The 22943-nt window shown below is 40.2% G+C and overlaps 2 protein-coding genes across 2 annotated transcripts in view; one reads left to right on the top strand and one right to left on the bottom strand.

The window, feature by feature from the left end:
• Positions 1-346: 346 nt before the first annotated feature.
• Positions 347-5472, top strand: dda1 (DET1 and DDB1 associated 1). Its single transcript, XM_047374786.1, has 5 exons — positions 347-680; positions 1142-1222; positions 3335-3386; positions 3682-3743; positions 3908-5472. Exons 1-5 carry the CDS (start codon positions 672-674, stop codon positions 4010-4012), a joined length of 309 nt encoding a protein of 102 aa, XP_047230742.1. The 5' UTR covers positions 347-671; the 3' UTR covers positions 4013-5472.
• Positions 5473-10280: 4808 nt separating this feature from the next.
• ano8b (anoctamin 8b) overlaps positions 10281-22943 on the bottom strand; it is a 57936-nt gene continuing 45273 nt past the window's right edge. The window contains exons 6-19 of the mRNA XM_047374785.1: positions 22769-22885; positions 22407-22534; positions 22154-22315; positions 21918-22070; positions 20334-20460; positions 20179-20234; positions 20018-20092; positions 16947-17194; positions 16540-16699; positions 16064-16459; positions 14631-14822; positions 14341-14472; positions 13044-13154; positions 10281-11471 (exon numbers count right to left, since the gene is read on the bottom strand). Of these exons, the coding sequence (XP_047230741.1) occupies positions 10725-11471; positions 13044-13154; positions 14341-14472; positions 14631-14822; positions 16064-16459; positions 16540-16699; positions 16947-17194; positions 20018-20092; positions 20179-20234; positions 20334-20460; positions 21918-22070; positions 22154-22315; positions 22407-22534; positions 22769-22885 (2804 nt within the window). The 3' untranslated portion in view covers positions 10281-10724. The remainder of the gene's footprint in view (positions 11472-13043; positions 13155-14340; positions 14473-14630; positions 14823-16063; positions 16460-16539; positions 16700-16946; positions 17195-20017; positions 20093-20178; positions 20235-20333; positions 20461-21917; positions 22071-22153; positions 22316-22406; positions 22535-22768; positions 22886-22943) is intronic.

Here is a 22943-nt window from a genome sequence, read left to right as displayed (position 1 = left end):
TAATTGAAATTGAAAGGCACACCACACTTTTTACATTTTTATTTCCAAAAAGATAAATAATGTTTTTTTCCCCTCTGAATCAACAATTAAGCTTAAATGTTCAAGGGGTGCGAATACTTCTGCAGTTTAGCAATCGGAAGAGCCGGCTCTTTTTAGTAAGGCGTGCGGCGTGCCAAATGATTTGGATCCCGAAAACAAACGAAATGCCCATCATTGCCTATCACGCCGAAGAGCGGAGCCCTTCAGCAGGGCAAGTTCTGATCTGCCTCCCGATTGGCTGTCTGGTTAGACTTCTGTCACGTGGTTGCCAGACTAAACCAATCGCTGCTTTCAGGGCGTGGCCACGTAAACATCCCTGCCATTCAGCTATCATGTTAGCCGAAGCAGTCATATGTAAATAGCTTTACGAGTTTATGGGATGTTAGCTTGGTTTGATTTCTTTTATGAGTGTTTTGTAATTTTTAGTTTGCACCTGGATATATATCTAAATATAATGGACACCAAGAGTTGTATTTGAAGGTCGTTATTGTGTTTTTCAGTACAATTCGTCAGGTTAGCTGCTTCGGTGGAGTAGCCTGTTAGCCATCGCGGCCATAACGAGCAGCACAACAAACACTGAGTCAAGCCCACGAGTCAGCGAGTCGACGTTACACATTTCTGCCATCGTCATCATGGAGAAGGTACTTCTTGTACAGCACGTTTGGTGCTTCAGCTTTTAGCTGAAATACAGAGAATATATGTGGAGATGGTGCTTTGACTAAGTGGAGCTAAGTGTTAGCTTGCCGGTTGCCACACCTGCTCCTTCTGTTCAGGCCTAACCGGCATTTTTGTTCTTTGAAATGTTCATGTTCAACTCCGACTAACATTGGTCCATTCAGCTGGCAGGTCACAGTTGACGTTTTAGGGACAGTAGCTGAAAACATTTACGTTTCTATGATTGTGAAGAGGAGGTGACGCCCAATCCTTGATCTAAAACAGCTACTGATGTCCGGCTCACACACTAATCTGGAATACGTCTTTTACAGATTTCAACTAAATGAAAGTAAAAGGGTGGATATAGTTGTCAGAACACCTGTTGTGTTTGTGGAAGAGATCCTTTATGAGCAAAATGCTTTTATAACCATCTCTTATCTCTTCGCAGGCTGATTTCTTAAAGGGACTTCCAGTCTACAATAAGAGCAACTTCAGCAGATTCCACGCAGACTCAGTTTGTAAAGCATCTGTAAGTAGCATGTATTACATGTTGGTAAAGGGGTAATAATATTACTAGGTTATAACTGTGTTGATGATAAAATGTTTATAGTAAAACATATAAAACAAGATTTCTCACAGCCTAAAGTTACAGAGCTCTCTCTCCAGCACTGGAAATCTACTAATACAGTAAAATCCCTCAGATTAAATGACAGCGGTGTCTATATTCAAAACTCAATTACAAAGAAGCCTTTTTACTCCTTTACAAGACAAATTATAGCTCACTAACTATTTTCGTCTTTGCACGCATTCAAATGTAATCTGCACCATATTCTTTTAATTCCTACAAGCTGTGTTTAAAATAAATAACAGATGTTGTCCAACTTAATATTTCAGAGGAAAAAAGGTTTGTAATGGGTTGTTAATTCAATTATTTATTTATTATAACTAGACAGCAGTCTTGATCAGTCATTATTTATATCAGGACAAGAGAGGCCCCCATGCGTGTGGGAGATGAGTCTTTACACAATGTGTGCAGTTTAGCCAGATTTCACTATTATTTCCAATCACAGACAAATTAATATTGTGATCACTTATTAAACTGACTTTTGCAAGTTATAATGGCAGTGGTGAATGTTGCCATCCAGTGTTGACCCACAAAATGTTTTTACAAGAACAATTTAGATGGGAGAAAATACATGAATCTAGATCTGATTTGAGTATATAAGTTCATCATTAAAGGAAGATTTTGCAAAACCAAATACAGACAGTTAAACAAAAATTTTGAAACTGGAAATAGATCTAAGCATCTTAACATTGAGTCTTATTGAATTTAAAGAAAAAAGAATGAAGTTACATCAGAGCGTTTCTCATTGAGAAACACAGTCATCACCATCGTATCAACGTGGTAAAGGATTGCTTGAATGAAATATTTGGTTGGCTATTATATTCTAGGTGCCATGCATTCAGACTCTGCTGGTCTATAATATGTGCAGCCTCTTGAATGGACTCTCCATGTCTTTTTTTGCCCACATTTGACAAAGATCGAGATGGAAAGGTTAAAGATGTTTTGTGGGGTTAGTGTGAGGATGCAAAAGAAAACCGTGAGGAAAGTCTGCATTTATTGAAATCTGTTATGGCCTCACAGAATTGAAAAATTGTTTTAGAATTGAGTGTTTTCCTATTATTGTGCAGCCCCATATCATTTTTTTAATAGTTTGAAGAAGACATGAAACAACTTTTATTAAGAGGAATGCAACATCATCTGTATATATGTGGAGACATTTTTAAGATGTCAACTTTAATCACTGTCTATTGGTACTTAGTGTAAATGGATGATGTGCCTGAAGCAACTTAATGATACATTAGGATGGACTGGATGCTGAAGCAGTGGCTGGATGATGGGCTTTTACAGTAAAAGCAATTTAATTGATTTTATGAGCCTCACAAAGATTTAACAAAAGAGAAACCCCTTTGGTGTCCATGACTTCCAAACTGCAGGCCAGCGGTGGTTCTTACATGACTGCTGCTCTGTGTGATCACCTCCTTCTGGGCTTCCACTGGAATCAAATCACCACCCATGATCATAAAACCTGCAGATCCATCTCTTTTCTGCAGAACACGTCAGAAAATGCCAAAAATTAGCACCACAAGTCTTAATATTACAGACTGTGTGACAACTAAATGTCACCTTACCTTGAATATTCATCTTACTACTTTTGTGTCCGTGTAGCCTCTCTGAAAGCCTTCTCAGATGTAGAAACCCTTCTAGTTTTTCCCCAAAGATGCACTAACCACACAGTTCACAACCAGCTAACTCTGTTGGCGCCATATTTTCTCCTCTCCTCTCATGGCACCAACTTCTTACATTCTGCAAATGCAAGAGCAATACAAAAATTCAGCCAAGGGGCAACTAACAAATAAAGTTTTGTTTTATTTGCTGTGGTGATTCCCTTCAACCCCCTGCTACTGCTACCCTGAGCAACCCCCCCATGATGCTCTTATTAAAAAGCTGCCACTACTACCGAAAGTCAAATTAATTATGAACAAATTTGAGGTTAAAGTTCAAGAAGTTTCTACACGTTGTTCATATTCATTATATTTAATGTGTATGTATATTGTGTTGTTCTGTTTTGTTGTGCAGAATCGAAGGCCCTCTGTTTACCTTCCAACACGGGAATACCCGTCTGAACAGAGTGAGTACAACCACAATCACAGGGAGTGGCTGGAGACAGCGTTACACAAACAGATTTATTATAACAGCCTGCACTATGGTGACAGGGATAGCTGGGGGGATCAATGACAGGTTGCGGGTTTGTAGACTCTGACGGGGGAGAAAAGAGGGAGCCAAGAGGGTGTAAATTTGTGCATTTATTAATGTGATACTGTTATACAAACCATCATCTCCGTTTCTCTCAGTAATGACTGAACCTTGCTTAAAGTGGCAACAACCTTACTTTTGTTGACTTGTTATATCTTTTGTGGTTACAGTTATTGTAACAGAGAAAACCAACATCCTCTTGCGTTACCTACATCAGCAGTGGGACAAAAAGGTGTGCATATGCCTTTCTTAACACCTTTCTCTAAAACCTTAGTCAAATATTGACATTTATTTCATCTAAATCTTGGCTAATTATGTCATAAATACATTTGATTAAACATTGTGTATAATGCATTGTGACTTATTGACTGATCTAACATGTTTTGTTTTAAGCAGAATGCAGCAAAGAAAAGGGAACAGGATCAAGGCGAGGGGGACAGCCCGGCACCCCCGAGGAAAATTGCCCGGACAGACAGCCAAGAGATGAATGAGGATTCATAAACTGCGTGTGTGTGCTTGTGTGTGAGAGGGTGTGAAAACACGTGTACATACAAGGTGTAGCCAATATGAACTGATGAACACAAAGAGTTAGGTGAGCCGGAATAAAGACGTAGTAACTGTGATAAGAGGTGCACTGATCAGGATTTTCCTGGCTGATCGAGTCAAAGTCCATCTTAATGTCTGTTTTTATTTTGGTTTTGATTGACAGAACATGTTGACTCCTCGCTGTCTCAGCCTGTACACCCGTAAGTGTTCGTATGCATGCTGAGCTGTGGATGTGTGTTCTGAATGCGTGAAGTGAGTGAGTATTAAAGTGTGTAGATATAAGATGGAGCCAGACTGGGCAGAAAAGGTCAGACGCTACTTTTAAAAACTAAACGTCGTAGTCCTCTGTTGCCTGGAGAGTCTGCTCTGATCCACGTGAACATTTTGTTACTCTGGTAATTTTATTACAACTCGTCGTTGTTAAGCTTCCTGCCAGCCGCAGTGCCCACTGTTTCACTGCCCACTTTGTAACCACTAGGGGGCGCGTTAGCATCTCTGAAACTCTGCAGAACCATAAATGCACTGTGACAAAGAGCACAAAGTTTAGCCATTTCTTCCAAAACCCTCCCATAAACTGTCGGTAGTTTCATATCTGCTTTATATTCTGGGACAGGAGCTCATAGGACTTAGGTTGTTAATTTGTCTGAGATTCATCTTTACACCTAACATCTGGCTAATTATGGTTATAAAAAACATGGGATTTTCTTAGAGGAAGGAATTCGGGTATATTCAGATGCACAGAATGTTTTATTTGATTTTTCTGTAAATATCATCAAAATTAGTTTATATAATTAAGTATGTTTGTGTTTTCCTAAATAAAAACCCATGGATACAATAGGAAAAGAAGCCCCCTGATGCCCATTAGATGTTATCTTGTTTGCATGTTATTGTTTTCATAGCTGGATGTTATGTTTTAGCACTGAAGGGAGGTTGTGACGCGATCTTGTATCAGCCTAGAGGCCTTACAATTTCTCATCGTGGTTCACATCGCCTTTAGCTGCCCCAGCTTGGCTGCGTTGTGCATCTTCCGGTCTTGGAAGGTTTTGGTTAGAGATCCAGCATGAATACTCACAGATTGGGATGAAAAGTGGATATGTTGGTGTTTTCTGCCACAAAATGCACATCAAGCATGGACAGCAGCATTCAGTCCGAGTCCTACTCTCAGTTTATTCTGGTGTCATAAACTGCAGTAAGGTTTCTTGTTCTTATCACTGCCCAGCAGTCACGTCGGAGCCTCCTGATATTTTATCAACCGATGCAGCAGTGTAGATAACCAGTTTCGTTTTAATTATAAAACATGTTATGCTTCTGCTCTGATAGACTGTTCAGCTCCACTCTAGGCCTTGCTCCCATACTGCGTGTTTGATCAGATGTTCCTTTAAGCTTTGCTTAAATAAAGCTTGACTGAAACTTGATTTTATCATGTGGTACTTAAAATGTGCAACTATTTTTGTCAGGGGGAAGAAAAAAAAAATAACGGCAAGCATAAGAGGTTGGATCTCATGAAACTGGGTGGAGAGATTGATGTGTCATTGATGCTTTTATAGTTATACAGTTAAGTCTCAATAAATTATTGTCAATTTAAAATTAAAACTTAAATTATATACATTTGTTACACACAGGGATATATTTCATGTGTATTTCTGTTAATTTGGTGATTATGATCTACAGACTTCATGGATTGCCCAGTGTTTCGCTCCATCCATCGTTCCATGCAGAAGAAAAGTAAACCCCACAGCACCATGCTGCCCCCACCATGTTTTGCTGTGGGAATGGTTTCAGGGGTGATATGCAGTGTTAATTTTCCTTCATACATAGCTTTGCATGTAGGCATGAAAGTGTCCTCTTCATCTGGTCAGAGAATCTTCTTCCACATGTTTGCTGAAGCTCCTACATGGTTTGTGGGCTCCTGCAGCACGGACATCTGACTTCCTTTCAACGTTGGCGTTCTTACCACTTCTACTGAGGGTAGATCTGTGGAGTGAAACACTTAACAGTTATCCTGTTGACACTTTCTCCCACCTGAGCTGTGGATCTCTGCAGCTCCTCCAGAGTTACCATGGACCCCCTGATGCTCCAAAAAAATCTGTCAGTTTAGGTGGAAGATTTTAAATCTAAATAAACCATTGTTATTTCAGGTCAGATTGGAAAACCGAAATATTTCTACTTGCTAAATATCAGAATAATGAACGATTTGTTTTAGCTATTTCTTTTTTCAGATTAAAAAGTTTACATCCATGTCCTCCATGTTCCATAAAATTAGAAGTATTGAGTTCCTGTTCTCAGGTCGGCCTTTCGGCCCATGTCTGTTCAGGACTCGTTTCACGGGGGGGATAACAACGCTCTCCTACCAGCTTCAGCCCACATCTTCACAAGGTCTTAGGCTTTTGTTCTGTTATTGATTCATTTTACAGCAACACGTTCACATCTGGGACACACAACCCGTCTTCCTTCCCGTGTGGACGTTTCCGTGAAAGTAGGGCCTTCAGGTGTTGTGTTATTGTACTCAAGCAGTAACCAGTCTTGTGGAGGTTCAAAAATTCTCTTCCTGAAATCTTGCTTGATTTTTTTTTTTGTTTCATGTCACACATGGAAGCAGTGTTTGAAGTTTGCCTCCAATTAACCCAGATGTTGTAAATTAACCAATCAGAAGCTTACTAAGCCATGACATCATCTGGGCTTTCCCAGGTTGGGTAAAAGGCACAGTTATCAGTGTATGAAAGCGTCTGACTGGAAAAAGTAACTTTTTTTTTCTAGTATTTAGCGAATAGAAATAATTTTGGTAACCCTAACCTAATTAAGATATGAGTAGAAAAAATGTTGGGTTTTAAGGTGGAACGTTTAAGTACTTTTACCAGACACTTTAATCTGGTGCAGGTAAGATGTTTTCTAAAGGTAACCTCTCTACAGAACCCCACCTCATTTATAAAGGGTGGAGGGATACGTACTGTGACTGTTTAGGCAAAACAAACTCCAACACCTTACATGCATTTGAAAAGAGTTTTATTAACTATTCTTTTCAGATTTTACAAAAATATGACAAAATAAAAGAAATAATTAATCCCATTTCCCCGTGTTTTTTTTAAAAGATCAGTTTAGTTCTGTCTTTTGTACATTGGAAGAGCGTTTGATGTGTCAGTGAGGCTTCAATGAAAACATCTTTGTTTTGAGGTTAGGGTCGGGTTTTAATGAATCTGTAGTGAAGACCTCACCCGACTCAAAATCCAGAAGATGATGCGTTTGATGAATCCACTCGGTTCCCTCGCACTGATTTCCCATTAGATCGAATGCAGTAAAAGTTAGGAGAGGATGAGGCGTCCTTTAGGGATGCCTGTGCTCAGCCCCATCAGACACATCCTGCCTTACCGTTCAAAGCCTGTTTCTCTAACAGGCTTTTTAAAATCCCTCCCTTCTAAATGGTTTCCAGCTGCATTGAGTATCCAATGAAGACAAATTATTTGGATATTAGTTGTTTTAACTGGAAAAGGTGTAAATGTAACTTAAACTTAACTCATGTTTACTGTGATGCAACATCTTCAGCAAACAGCCGGATCCCAGCCTTCTGTTCCTTCAAACCTCATTTACAGATGATGATGATGATGATGATGGGACTCTAATGCATCGTGATGTTCTTCATCCCTGAAATCCAAATGCAGCAAACTGGGAGGTTTTTATGAGACTGGGCTCAGCTACATAACATCTACATCTTGTTTATGTTGTTGCACCGATCCCCATTTAACAACTCATGTTGCATCCTTTGAACAATAAACACAAAGACAGAATGTATACCGCTGATCCCGGGAACTCCTATGTTACATTTGTAATGAACAATGTCCAGAAAAATGAAAGAGAACTTGTTCATACTGACAGTTAAATGATGTTGCAACATGACTTATCCTCTTGTGTTTTTTCTGTATTGCGTTAAACCTTTTTTTATATTACTTAAACTGGTCTGACAAGGTAGGGGCAACAAAAAACAGATAATTTCAACAGGTTCGATGAAGATTCTCCACATTAAAAGAAAAAAGATGTGTAGAAAGGTCGGGATAAAAGTTGGCGATGTCGATCTACAGTATCAGTTTCCACTCAGTGTTATTGCCAAAGTCCTTGTTGTAGGTGAAAGTGTACAAATGCATAGTTAATGTTTCCATCTATTAACCCACGGAACAGTTCAGTGGCGTCTGAAACATGTAAAATGTGTGTTTTAGAGTAAAATGACTCCATCATGCATTTCCATGTAAAGACTCAAACCTGTGCTGCTGTGTTCTAATGTTATGGGTAAATGCTCGTTTTTACCAGCTGGCGCCACCTTCTGGAAACCTTGCAGAAGTGAAATATATACTTGCTGTAAAATTAGATGATGGTTTTACATGAAAATAACTAATAACAGATTATATAAACAATAATACAGCGATTTGCTAAATATTTCTTTGGAGTTTGGGTTCTTGACCACAGTTTTAAAAACTACTTTTGTCTGAGCCTGATCTTAAATGTTCGGGTTATGCAAACAAACAAAACACCAACTCATAAATGCTTTTTTGTTTGTTTTTACAGTCTAAATCTGCTGTAGAATAATGTACATCTCAAGTTAACAGCATTATCTGAAAAATACCATTTGTGGTTAAAAAACAAATTTGTAAAAGATGCATATAATAAAAAAGAATGACAATGGTCAGTGTTTAACAACCAAAATGCTGCTAAAAGCAGAGAAAATAAAATACAGCACCCTCCACACGTATTGGCACTGGGTGAAAAGCCTTAAAATAAATCCATCTTTTATTGCAGTAGTTTAATCTCACAGTTAAAAAATAAAAAAATCACGCTGATCGACTCCTGTAACATTCCTATAAAATATAATTGAGTTCTCCTCTACTTTTTAAATTATTTTTATTGGACTGAGCAAAACACAATTTCCTCTTTCCCTGGGGTATAAATATGGTGTGACACAAGGGTCTATTTCTCCTAGCCACTGGCCAATAAGGATGGTGGAGGACCCAAGTTAATTAAAGTGAGGACAATAGTTACAAAGGTAAAAAAAAAATTATATTCCTCCAGAGCTCACTAGAAAACTCCATCTTGGGGTAACCAAGTCTCCATAGCAGGAATTATGGGATATGTCAGGGAAAAATACTTTTCTTTCCTATGTAAATATATAGTTTGCTGCTTAGCCTTCAACTGATCCTGTGTGTGTTTTGGTCTAGTTGGATTTGGAGTGAAAGGATGAATATGTGGAAAGGCATCTCATCCCCACTGTTAGGTATAGTAGAGGATCTGTGATGCTGTGGGGTCATCTTGCTACTAAAGGCCTTGGGAACCTTGTTAAGAGTGCATGGTATCAACATCTCTAAAATATTTTAGAGATGTTTGTAGTCACTGGGTCTGTCATTAGGAGAGTGATTCAAAACGTGACTAAATCCAGAAGAGAGCATGAGAGAGGACCAAGTACTCTGGAAAACCTAGAAAAAAGACGCAAAGGTGATTAGTTAATGATTTTCTTCACATGAGATATCTTCTCACACTGAATAAATGTACTCCAATTAAAATGTTTTTTTCTAAAGCTTTAAATGTGTGATTATTCGACTGTAATAAAAGATGCATTAATTTGAAGGCTTCTTCACAATCAGCGTGAAGGGAGCAGTTGATGCTTCCTGTACTTGGAAAAAAACAGCTTTTTGCATAACATCATGAATCAGGCTGGAGTCAAGCTTCTCCTCAAGTCGTTGGGGTGCAGTGCAACTTTCTTCTCTTTAACTCTTTACTCATTTTGCCAAGTCTGACTGGTGTGTTTGAAACAAAGCGCCATCTGTGTTTACCCAGCACTCTACGGGCTTGGATAGAGAACAACTCGCAACACGAATCCATGCTCCACTTTCTCAAGCATCACCTCCATCCACTGCCTTTTTTTTTTCCCTCCTCTTTTTAAATTCCTCCAGGGAAAAATACTGGTACAGGCAATTTGACTTACTAAGCTCTTTACTTTGTTTTTTGTTGAATCAGTTACAGAAAGGGAAGGGAACTGAACGCTCAGACATCACCTCTGCTTTCAAACTAAAGCTGGTGATTTATCGGGGATGACAGATTTTATGATGTGACTGTTCGAAACACAGACTGATATTGCTTTTCCATTCATCTGCTTCATTACAAAGCAGAAGGGCCAAACATTCCTCACAATTAAAAAAAGAGAATAAATCTTTACTTGTGTTGGGAAGGATGAAGTCTGGAAATCGTTCCATCTTTGTTTTTAATCGAAATCCTTCACAAAAGGCTGTTTTGTTTTTTTGTTTTTTTTTCATGTGAGGCCACCAATGCTTACAATTTCTGACTAAAGGAAACCAGGAAACATAGCTCTCTGCTTTAAAGGCTTAAAATAGTCGAAACGCAGCTCATGCATTTCTTTACGTATTGCAGACAAGGAAGAATTTGAGTGAGTGTGTTGTAGTCGCTCATGACAGAAGGGCTTACGTCTGTCGTATAAAGCCAGATTATTTTTGTCTCTTTGCAAGAAAGCAGACTGGAACAACAGCCTTCTTTCATCAGATTCATCTTTTCCTGGTTGCTTCCAGTACCTCCGCTCATGGCTTATAAAAGCACAAAAGGTACGTCAGGCCTATTCTCACAGTAAGCTCATCAACTCTGGTTGATATGTAGTTTTCACCCTCCTGAGCCGCTACATTTTAGAACCGGCTGGGTCCAAGTCTGTGGCATGTCCGTTTTCAGATCCCTCTCCTGGAGGTGAAGGGATTTCATCGGGAACGCCGTTCAAGTCGGACCGGGAGGCTTGTCTTTCTGATGTCTGTGACGATGATCCGTCTCCAGGTCTGGGCAGCGGAGCCCCGTTCACACATGTTCCCCCTTCAGATTTCCCAAAATTAAACAGTTTTCCAGGGTTGAAGGCCTTACTGGGTGACTGGGAACGCTCCTGAGAGCTGCTACCTGAAGATGAAGATGATGAAGGTGCTGCAGCGTTAGTGGGGGCTGCAGCAGAGGAGGAGGCAGCGGCTCCTTCCTTCTTATTCTCGGGGGACTTGAGGAACTTGAAGCTGAGAAATCCGGGTAGTTTCGGCTCGCTGCCGGTGGGCGACTGAGGGGAGCGGGCTCCACTTGACGAGAACTTACTTTGCAGCGGGATGATCTGCTTCAGCTTCATCACGTTATTGTTGGCCAACAGGGAGCTGGGCCTCTTGGGTTTGTCGGAACCGCTTGTCCCTACTCCCCCTCCACCGCCGCTGCCTCCGGAACGAGATTTGGTTCCGTGATTTTTGTCATGGTGATGATCCCCGGATGAGTCACCTTTGCTGTCATCCCGCTCCCTCTCCCTGCGCGCCAGATGCTCCGCCTGCCTCTGTCTCTCCTCTTCCTCTCTCTTCCTCCTCTGCAGCTGCTGGTAATGCTGCTGCGCCTGCCGTTCATGCTTCTGCAGAGGAAGGAACATTGGGTGTTTACTATGATCAGCACTAACTCTGCTAACTGTTCCAATCTTGCTCTGCTCCCCATCTAACGAATCCCCTTTTTGCAGGAAGAAGTCTGCACTGCAGAGTGTTTCCCTTCATGTTGAGCTGTATGGCTTTTTGCCTTTATAAGTTAAAACTAATCAGATGAAAATAAACAATTTTCCCTTCACAAAAATCTCAACAATCTGCAGTAAAGGAGGTCTACTGGAAATTTAACATTTTTAAAATGAACTAGGGATATCTCACTTTAACTTTACCTCCCATATTGCTTTCCACCATCCATCCATCCATCCATCCATCCATCCATCCATCCATCCATCTGGAACCTTGTCATATTTTGTGACATTACAAACGAACTGTATTTTAAGAATTGAATGTAATAAATTAATGCATACTGTAAATGTGAAGTGGAAGCAAAATAATAAATAGTTTTCAAATTGTTTTTCTAATAAATATCAAGAAAGTGGGTTGTGCATTTTCATTCTTTTTACTCTGAACTACTGTCACATGAATATGCGTTGACCTGAACAATTTCATTGTAGCTCTGGCTGCATGTTTAGGGTTGTTGACCTTAAATCCAGTCTTGTCATATGTCGTCTTTAACCATTTTTTTCAGGGTTGCCTTGTATTTAGCTCCATCTACCTTCCTCTGACTTCCCTATGCTTGCTGAATAAAAGCATTCCCACAGCATGATGCTATCACTGTTATACAGTGTTAGTTTTCATCCACACATAGCGTTTTCAATGAAGGCCAAAAAGTCACACATTTGTTGCTGTGTTTCCCACATGGCTTGTGGTAAACAGCAATTGGGAGCTCTTTGGCTTTCTTTTAGAAAGGGATTTCTTAGTCTTCTCTTCCATAAAAGCCAGACTTGTGGAGTCAAACCAGTTATCTTGTCAACAGACTCTCCCACTGGAACTGTGGATCTCAGCAGCTCCTCCAGAGTCACCAATGGCCTCTTGGCTGCTTCTCGGATCAACAACCGTCATTTCGGGTGGACAACAGTGTAGGCTGTCTCTTCCCTTTTTTTGTACAAAACAAATTATAAAACCTATTTATCGTTTTCCTTCTACTTCCCAAAATGCACTACTTTGTTTTGGTCTCACAAAATCCAAATAAAACACATTGAGGTTTTTGGGTGTAACTTGATAAAAATATGGAAAGGTTCATAGTAATAATAAAAACCTTTGCAAGGCACTGTATGTAGTCCCTCCAACAAGTTCTAGATCAGCTCTCCAGTCCACCTGGCAGAATCTAGTTCTTTTGGTCATGATTCATATCTTAAGAACATAACTGAGGGTTTTTTGTTGAGACCCTGAGGTTCTCCATCTCCACACACTCTTCTCCAAGACTACACCTCGAGATCCTGTCCATGAATGCTGCAAACATGATTGGAGACAAGGAGCAACCCTGATGGACTCCACGCCTCGTTAAAATAGCTCCTGCTCTGGTTATATAAGGACCACATAGCGCTTAAAAATATCCCCAGCACCTGTACACCCCGGCAGCCATGACAAAATGCTTCCTACTTTACCTTAAAAGCCTCCCTACGCTGGTAATCCAGTTTCGACATCTCCTCTTTGACCCATGTAGGAATGTCAGGAATGGCCACATGGATGATGTACTTCAGAAGGACCGCAAAGTGCTGAAAGACACAGGTGGAAGATATTTAAAACAAATTTTAAAAACATGTACCTGTAATTGATGTGAAAAGATTCAAAACAACCAAAGTTGAAAGTCATTCCTGCACTAAAACCTGTGGGCTGTGAATGTGTCCTTCTGGTTACGCCTGACTTCTTAATCAGGCCAGGACAGAGCTGCAGGCTGTTCTTGTCTTTCAGATACAAACAGCCGCAGAGCTGACCGAGCAGACCGAGCCAAAATAAAACAAAATACTGGCTGGAGCAGCACAGAAATATTTCAGTAATTTCTTTACATATTATGTATGAAAAGCAATTACATTTTAACTTTTTTGATTTGTTTATATGTAAAAACACTTAATAAAGTGTCATATGGACATTTAGGAAGATATACTGGTAAAAAAGCCTTAAAAGTGACCACTAATATTTTTTAAAGTGGAAATGTGATTTGGTTGAATTGACGGATAAACATAAAGCAAATGCATTAAAACACATTTTTGGACATTCCTACAGTCATCCAGACCTTTTATTTGTACATTGATAAAAGGTCTTAAACTTAATCAAAATGCCATTTTCTTTTGTTTTATTCATTTTCTTTTAGGGATCCACAGTCAGGGCGTCGACTGCTGGATGGAAAGAGCTGCCATCGTGCAAATGGAAAGTTGTGGGTTCAGTTCCAGCTTTTTGCCCTCCATGTCAATGCCCCTAACCGATTTAAATATACAAAACACTGTAGATTAACTTTGTGAAAGTTACTCTACAAATAAATTTCATCCTTTGAAGACCATTGAGAAAATCGTGTCAAAACAAACTTTTTTTATGTATTAATGACAACTGTTTTCACCTCTTCTAACAATTACAGCAAAAATACATTATTAGTAATATTAGCAATATGTTTTTCATATTTTTGAAAAGTCTTCTCAGAACTGCCAAAGATAGGCAGCAGCTATTTAAAGACAAGTGGAAATGTGCTAAATTTCTGTGTACAAAAAAATAGAATTGAAATGATTGCTTTTAACTGCATATTTCCATACATCTCTCCATAGCTTTGGAGGGTAGAAGCATGACAGAAAAGAGATAAGTGTACAGCCCAAAGCAGTGGAATAGTTACTAATTGTTAAATATTGTGCATTTGATTATAAACGCATTTTGAAGCAGAAAAAACAGTTTAAAAGTGGAGAGCTGTGGTACCTCGAGGATGACAATAGAGATGATGGCCATCTCAGGACTGAGCCAAGGGAAGAGGCGCTGCAGCTGACCGCACTGACCAATCAGGTAACAGTTCACTATGATGGCAATCAGGCCCATGGCTTCCATGGCCGTCTGAGTGGAAATAATAAAGTCTGTCAACTCTGTTGTTTCTGTTTGCAAAAAGGTAAACTTGTATTCCAGTTCTGTGCAATTTGCAAGTTAGAAGTCACTGTTAAATAAATGTTATCGCTCTGCATTTTTTAACTCTGTGCTATGTGAATGAATCTCACCTGCCACTGGCCAATGCTCTCCACTCGAACTCCAAAAGGCCTCTGCAGCCCTGTGCAAAGCTTAAAGGCATCACTGCGGATCTCAATGATGTTGTTGATGAGCGCACACATGGCAGCCAGAGGAAAAGCAGAGGAGAAGAGCACAACGTAGCCAAACTGGACAAACATCTCCTGATAGTCCTGGAAGGTGTCCTATAAAACAGACAAGGTGAAACAATTTACCTCTTTATTTGCTGTAAAATATATTTTTATAAAAACATATTTTTCAAAGCATCGACTATAATTAAACTGAGTGAATATTTATTGATGTTGATGAACCGTCTATGCAGCTAACAGCCTGTAACAATGGGTGTATAATGATTGAAAGTGTAAAAAGTGGTGCTTTAATGTTAAGAACCAGCAGGGGAATTTTCCTGCATTTAAATTGTCCAACAACGGTTGAGGTGGGTGAAAAGGGGAAATACCCAGGTCATTTCATCACAGAATCTAATACATGGACAGTGCTTGTGTTCAGAGAAGCGGCATTGCATGCAAGTTCAGCTTCTGGTCTGTCCGATTTTATAGGTTAATTTTTCAGTATTCTTGTGTTTCTGAAAGAGTTTGGACATTTAAAGCTTTAAAGATATTTAATGTTTAACTATTTATTGAGTGGATGTAGCTTTAAACAGAGATAATATTTCACTGAGAAGTCCAACTGCACTGGTTGAAATACAAGCTTCCTCCGTAGGGTGGCCGGGCACTCCCTTAGAGATAGGGTGAGGAGCTCGGCCATCCGGGAGGGGCTCGGAGTAGAGCCGCTGCTCCTCCACATCAAGAGGAGCCAGTTGAGGTGGCTCGGGCATCTATACCGGATGCCTCCTGGACGCCTTCCTCGGGAGGTGTTCCAGGCACGTCCCACCGGGAGGAGGCCCAGGGGACAGCCCAGGACACGCTGGAGGGACTATGTCTCTCAGCTGGCCTGGGAACGCCTTGGGCTCCCCCCGGAGGAGCTGGAGGAGGTGTCTGGGGAAAAGGACGTCTGGGCGTCTCTGCTGAGTCTGCTGCCCCCGCGACCCAGTCCCGGATAAAGCGGAAGACGACGAGTACGAGTACATTTCTAATGTTTTGTCTTTATTAAATATCTTTCTATATATCATTGTTAATTTTTGTCATATTCTCTGGACGGTTACTGTTAAATGTAGTCAAATACCTTCTTTTCATTTATACAAAATGAGTAATTTACACTACTGCAAAATTGTGCTCCCTGTTCAGTTTATCTTGTAAGATGAGCTGTAGCAAATAAAAAAAAATTATAGCGGCTTAAAAAAAAGGGGAGTTGCTGTTGGCAAGCTGTCTTATACATTCCACGTGTCTGAGTTTGTTTGATGAGTGACTGACTGATGATTTATTGTTTTCATTGTAGGACCTGAAACTAGACAGAGATTCATTCTTACAGCGTAAGTCTGCATGCAGCTCTCCATCTCAGCCTGAGTGAGCGTAGTGCTCTCCATCTCTTCCGGAGGATCCATCCATGACTCCCTTTTGGTTTTAGGCTCCGTTCTCTCCACGCTCTGGCCTCTTCTTCTGTGACGCAGTAACGTGACGCTCTCAGAGGCAGATGGCGGTGAGGCAGCGGTGCCTGAAGCAGCAGCAGCGCCGGCGGCAGAATTGAGCCCCTCGGTGCTGCCGCCTCCCGAGTCTTTCACATCATGGATTCCATTATCGTCGTCATCATCGCACATTTCAAACACAGAGGCAGGGTCCATTCCTTTCTCCATCATGGTGGGGCTCCCTTCTTCCAGGAAGCTGTTTTCCAAAGAGGCTCCACCAGAGGCCGGCCTTCTGTCCACCTTCAGAACAATACAACAGCTGCTGTTGTTATTTCTACTCCCACTGCAAGTTAAAGTTCAACTGACGCACAGCCCTGTACCTTCTCTATAAAGCTGACTTTCCTCAGCTTCAGACCGCAGTCAATCACATTGTCCTCCTCCGTCTCTCCTTCACTGAACCTCCCGCTATCAGCCTCGTCCCGCTCTCCTCCCTCTTCCTCATCAGGCACTCCACATCCACCGTTCAAACACTTCTTCTCCCTGCGTGGAGTTAAATGGTTGGTTACATGTCAGCAAATCTGAGAGTGTAAGCAGCTCACTGTAGCTATTCTCTAAATGACTGACAGGAAGGAATCATAACAGCATGTGGCTCACAAACAATGGCAGAGGAAGATGAAGTAAACCTGAGCAGATGTGTTTGAACAGAGTAAATGACTAGCGTCAGTTACTCCTCTGCACACTGTCATTTCATTTAAATGCTAATTTCATCCATTTTGATTAAAATGACCTTCGTTCTGGCTGCCCCACTCCAGTTCTGGTGCCTCTCAGTCCAGGTCCAGGCACAGTCTGGTCCATGGGAGAGGCCTGGACCCTTCCGGCCGCCAGCCGGGCATATTTGAGCAGCACGGAGAGCAGCAGGTCCCACATGGCTCTCAGCGAGAGCTCCCCCAGCTTGTGGCGCTCATACAGGTAAGGCTGCAGAACCTCCTTCACGTTCTGAAGGAACTGGCGAATGATGAGCAGAGTGGCCAGCATCTAACAAGGAGAGGACGAGAGTTGGAGAAAGATAGGAAGCAAATAAACTTTCCAAGGTGTTTAATAAAGGCAAGGTGTTTGTAAGAAAAAGCAGGGCACCCACATTAGGAAAATTCCCCAGCTCTTAGCTGGGTACCCTTCAGATACCCAGCTGAGACCTACATAGATTGCCCAATTGGTTTTCCAGATGTGTCTTGTATTTAAGAACTCACTCAGTGTGACTCAAGGCCTACCTAAGACCAATTTAACCTCAGCAAAATTTATGTGGGGCCCACATACACGTGCTGGCTGGAATCTTACAAAACTTCAACTCAAACTGCACTAAACTGACCAGAAATAAGTGTTTCATTTATTTTAAATTAAGATATAAAGTGGATGATTTGAAAAAATGTACATAGAAACAGCTGAAACTGCCTGCATCGTAACATTTTCTGGGCAACTGCAAAGGACGGCGCAGAATGCAAACAAACAAAGCCACAATAAATTCCTGACAGGACTCGGATACAATGCCCCATCCAGTCTCTAGGAAACTGAGAAAGGAGCTTCTGTCCCCCCATTGGTATCTGCTGAAACAGTCAGTACAAACATGAGTGAGACACAATCAAACTTCAGAGTTAAACCAAAGTCAATCAAAGAGCTGACTAAGGATTTGCATTTCCAGTTTTTCAAGAATTCTGTACTTCAAAGCGTTCAGTTTAAAACTTTAGAGTCACATTAAATTACGTTTCAGTTGATTTTACATTCTCTTTAATGGCTGTTGTACATAAACTGCTTAAGTGAACATAGCTCAGAAAATATTTGAATGATCTGGACTTAAGCAGGAAGATGAAGGAAAACTATTAAGCCTATTGATATTAACAATCCACCCAAACTATGAGAACCTACTGTACAATTAGTAAAAATGCAAAAGAAACATTATTCACTCCAACAAGACAGAAAAAAAGACAAAAAGTCCCAAAAGCCCTCAAATAGATATGGGAAGCAGGTGGAAAATATCCTTAAAGAATGATACTAAAGAAAGAAGATTCCCCGTTTAGGAAAAAAGGTGTTATGTCTCATAACACAAGACACAATCCTGACTTGTTAACAGACTTTATGTTCCAGCAGCTGTGAAGAAACAGTGGCTTAAAATATAAGAGTACAAGAAAAAGTCCAACACAGATTTACACCAAGATATCGGCTTGAACTGAGCGAGCGGCCAGTTGGAAGCTTCAAAATACAATCTTTTTTCTGATTAATGAAGACATCGCTACCGGGTGGTGCTAACAACTAACGTTTTAAGTGTGGATACTGTTATCCACACTTAAAACTTTATTGAGTAAAGTTACCAGTTAAGCCCAAAATTATTTATAGCCCAAGAAAATTGAGATGAAAGGAAAATGAGACCGGCATCGTCACAAAAAGAATAAAACAATGCAAAAGGTGTGTATATTTTGAAAGAAAATAATATATTTTTTTATTACATTTCAATAATAAAAATAGTAAATTATTTATACCCTTTTCAACAATTAAAGAAAAAAGCTTTATTTTCAAAACAGCAATAAAACCCTTGTTATTATGGCTGACTATGTTTTTACATGTTTCCACTTCCAGCTTCATAAAGATTTTTGTTTGGTGATGAGCTCCAAGTCTTTGAGGTTAGAAGGCCTCCAATGCCATTACCCTAATCTTTAGCTGCCTCTACAAATTCATGCTGGGAGTAGGGCCACGCCACTCCAGTACCTTATTATAACTTCTGGTCAAAATAAACATGTTGGTAAAATTAAGATTACTGTAAACCTAGATCTGCCAGGAGTATGAATAGTTTTGGGCTTAACTGTAATAATTTTAAGTTTTAATGGGAGGTTTAAAATACATTCAGAGAAAGCTAGGAGATGTAAGAAACTATTTAAAACAAAAATGTATTTCCTCTGACATCCCATGACAGCCTCAATGTCTGCAGTTCATTCAGGGTGCGAAAGAGCGAGAGAGAGGAAGACTATGATCAGATGACAGGAAGGCTGAATGGAGTATCCTTATCAGCTTCCTGTCAGGATGTCAGAGTTATCGATCAGTTATGAGTTCTTAGAGATATGGATCTATACTCTCCAGTGAATACACACTGAGACTAGTAATAAACTAGTAATGCTAGTCTTGTTAACTGCGCTAATCGCACAAACTACTAATATGAGATATGAAAGGCAGGTGAAAATGTCAACACCATAATAATTTTAGAGCTTCTGCATATGATAACTGACTGCTCATGACAGGAGAAAGAAATGCTTTGAATGCATTTCTTATATCGCCTTATAATACAGCTTTTACAGAGAAAATGGAATCCACTAAAATCAGTACCAGCAAATCATAGCTTTACAACAACTGAAGTTTGGAAATCAGACCCAAATTTGTGATCGTTTCATCTCCAGCAATGAAGCCATCCCTACACCAACAGGCAAACCAGAACATAGATGAGGTGATGCAGCAGCAATGCAGAGCCATGACAGACATAGAGGAAATGGAACTTCAGTTCTACCCAGGCTTAACAGGAGTCATACTTTAGACCTGAGCAAAGCCCTGAAGAACCAGGGCACAGAGACCACAATCATCTGGACCTTGAAGAGGACATAAGGCAGCAGAGTTTCCCGGACCTGCCGCTGCAGACTCCACAACAGAGACAGCACCAGCAGCATCTTCCGCACACAGACAAACATGGATGGATGTGTGGATGAATGGGCATGGACATCAGTGCGAGAAGACAGATACAGCAAAGCGTTTAGGAAATAAAATGATGCTGACGCAGACCGTGTAAGCCTGTGCAATGTTTGAAGAAAAAATGTTTCCTACCTCCTTTAGACGCTCCATGTCTTTGAGGTAGAATCCAATGTAAAAAAGGCTGAGATAAGAATTTACAAACTGAAACTAGGAAGAAAAGAAAAGAAAGGTGAGAACAAGTGTGTAAATACTACATGGAAAAATGACCGTAGATAGTGAGAAAACCGACTCACAAGAACCATTTTGATGATGAGATTTTTCTCATAGGCACTCTGGAGTCTGTAGTTTTCTACAGAAACATGAAATAATAGGAAGAGCAGAACATGTTACACTCAGCTAACACAGATGAAACTAATTGTATTGATATGAACAGAAGTTGGACTCTCACCCATGTCGTTGAGCCAGCAGGCGATTTTCCTGTACACCTCGTCACATGCACTCACAGTGATAGCCAGCATGATTTCTGGAATAAACCGAGCCAGCCGAGGCATTTCCTTGATCCCCATCACAAACTCCTGCAGGACACAAAGGCAGCTATTTTTATGTTGTTTACTGTGTAACTGTTAAAGGAAAACTAAAACTAAAGAAAAAGCTTAAACTAAATAATTAATTGAATTATACTGCAGTTAATGGATAATTGCTTAAAAAAGTTAATAATTAAACTGCAAAAATATTACATTATTTCTTCAATGTGTCAACAATAAATCAAAATGGGAAAGAAATACATAAATTATTTAATTGAAGTAAAATTTGTCAAAAATAAAACTATTATCTTATTTAAAAGAAAAGATTATTATTCCAGTTTTTACCCTTATTTCGAAGTGGCATGCTGCAGCGCATCATGCATTAGAGGGCGGGGCTAGTGTTGTTCTGGTCTGAGGTCCATCAAAATAAATAATATCTTTGAAAAGTTTATTTATTTACACATAGAGTTATATAGTTCCAAGAATTATTTCTGTTAATTTAGATGATTATGAATTACAGCTACTAATAAGCCAAAATTCAGAAATTTCTCAGAAGTTCAAACTATAACAAAGAACCAATTAAAAAAGCAGTTTTAATAAAGAAATATTGTAATAATTAAAGGTATGGCCATGTACTGTATAGTATATGCACTCAACTTTCAATATTCCTTTGCATGAACTACTCCTGGGGTGGCCAGTGTCCTGCAGTGTCTGTTCAGATGTTCCCCTGGAATCACACACCTGAATCAAATGAATGATTCATTTCTAGGCCTCTGCAGAACTTGATAATTTTACCAAGGACATAACTCAGCCAGTAATTCAGTCGTGTTGGAGCAGGGACACATCTAAAATATGCAGGACAGTGGAGTTGGCCACCCCTGAACTATTCCATCAACAACAAGATTAGTACTTCAGACAGTGTGGCTAGTGCCAAGTCCAAAATCCAAAATGGTCTTTGCTTCACAATCTTCTCAAACCTATAGTTATCCCTATTACCACATTTTTTCCCTTCTACTTAACTTCCCACTAATATGCTTGGATACAGCCCTTTTCGAACAGACTTTCTTAAGCAATGACCACTCTCAAGTCAGGATTCATTACCATGAATATTTTCATTGATATTACAATTTACTGAGATGTTCTTGTAATTTGCAGGGTAACCTAAAAGATGTTAGGTTATTTTTGGTAAGCCACAATTTAAATTACTGCAAGGGGAAATTAACCATGAAATCATTCTGTATTATTTTAATATATACCAACTTATAATTTCAATCAAAGAATATTACTGGTAATTATTTTATTATTGGAATATTTAAATAGTTATAGATGAATCTAATTTGGATTTAATACTTTATTTTAATATAAAACGTTGGCTCTCAATACATTGTTGCATTTCCACGTTCAAACTCAATTACAAACCTGAAGAATTACAGCTTAATAAGAAGTTCCAGTTTGCCGCACGCAACTGCTACATTTAAAGGAGCAGGAGACTCTAACTAAAAACGAACCTGGAGCTCAAAGCAGATGAGCATGACGAGGAAAACAAAGCAGAGGCAGAGGATACAGATGGGCACGCTGACCAGCCACCTGAACACACGCCTGCGCCACGGAGGATAGTAAAACTCTTCACAACCTGTTATGGGGCTGCAGCGCTTCACTCCCTGCACACACAGAGTATTAAACAACACAAACCAGAAGCGAGATGCAGGCAAAATGGAGAGGAATGAAATTCTGCTTCCCTCACCCGGAACTGAGGCCGTGGCTCCTCCAGGGATTTAGAAGGCGTGTCCAGCGTTCCCCATTTGTATGCCAGCTCGGCTCCCCTCCTCTTCCACCGTTCCAGGAACAGAGTGGCCCACACCACATTGAACAGCGCAAACACCACGCAGCAGATGTCACGGCTCGTCTGAGAAACACAAACACACATGTTTCTGGTAGTGAACAGGCGGTGGTGGCTTCCCGTTAATAATTCAGGCCACCAAATGTTGTCTTCTCACCTGATCCGACTCTGTGAGCATCCACAGCACAAAGCCGATCACAGCAGGGTACAACATGGAGGTGGTGTAGAAACCCAGCCAGGCAAAATACATCGCAATCTTCACACCAAAGTAGTCACAGATATCATCTGTAAATAAGATGGAAAGAAAAGGCCGCAAAGTGAACCAAAAATATGTAGCAACTCTGCTAATTCAGCTAATTTCTATTAGGAATTTCAAGATTTTATGCAAAAGTTGTTCTTCATTTCTTCTGTTTGGATAAATCGATTTATTAGAACAGTTTTCAGTCCTTTTTAGCCAAAGTTTGAAGACGGATGGATGGACGGATGGACACAGACTCAGACTGTGCATGAGATGCTGACCTAAAGGCTGTTTCTCACAGACCGCCTGAACCCAGGACTTCATCAGCTGATTGAGGATCCGCTGCTCGTGGAGAGGAAACACCTGTTGGATCACACCTCTGGCATTCAGCTCTGGGACTGCAGAGAAATGGTTAGAAACTGTTTGAGACAGCAGCAAACAAACATACATAAGAGA

The sequence above is a fragment of the Girardinichthys multiradiatus genome, chromosome 9 (assembly GCF_021462225.1).
Source record: "Girardinichthys multiradiatus isolate DD_20200921_A chromosome 9, DD_fGirMul_XY1, whole genome shotgun sequence".
In the NCBI taxonomy this organism is placed as follows: domain Eukaryota; kingdom Metazoa; phylum Chordata; class Actinopteri; order Cyprinodontiformes; family Goodeidae; genus Girardinichthys; species Girardinichthys multiradiatus.
Note: the sequence above shows the minus strand (reverse complement) of the source record. Positions and strands in the feature narration are given on the sequence as shown.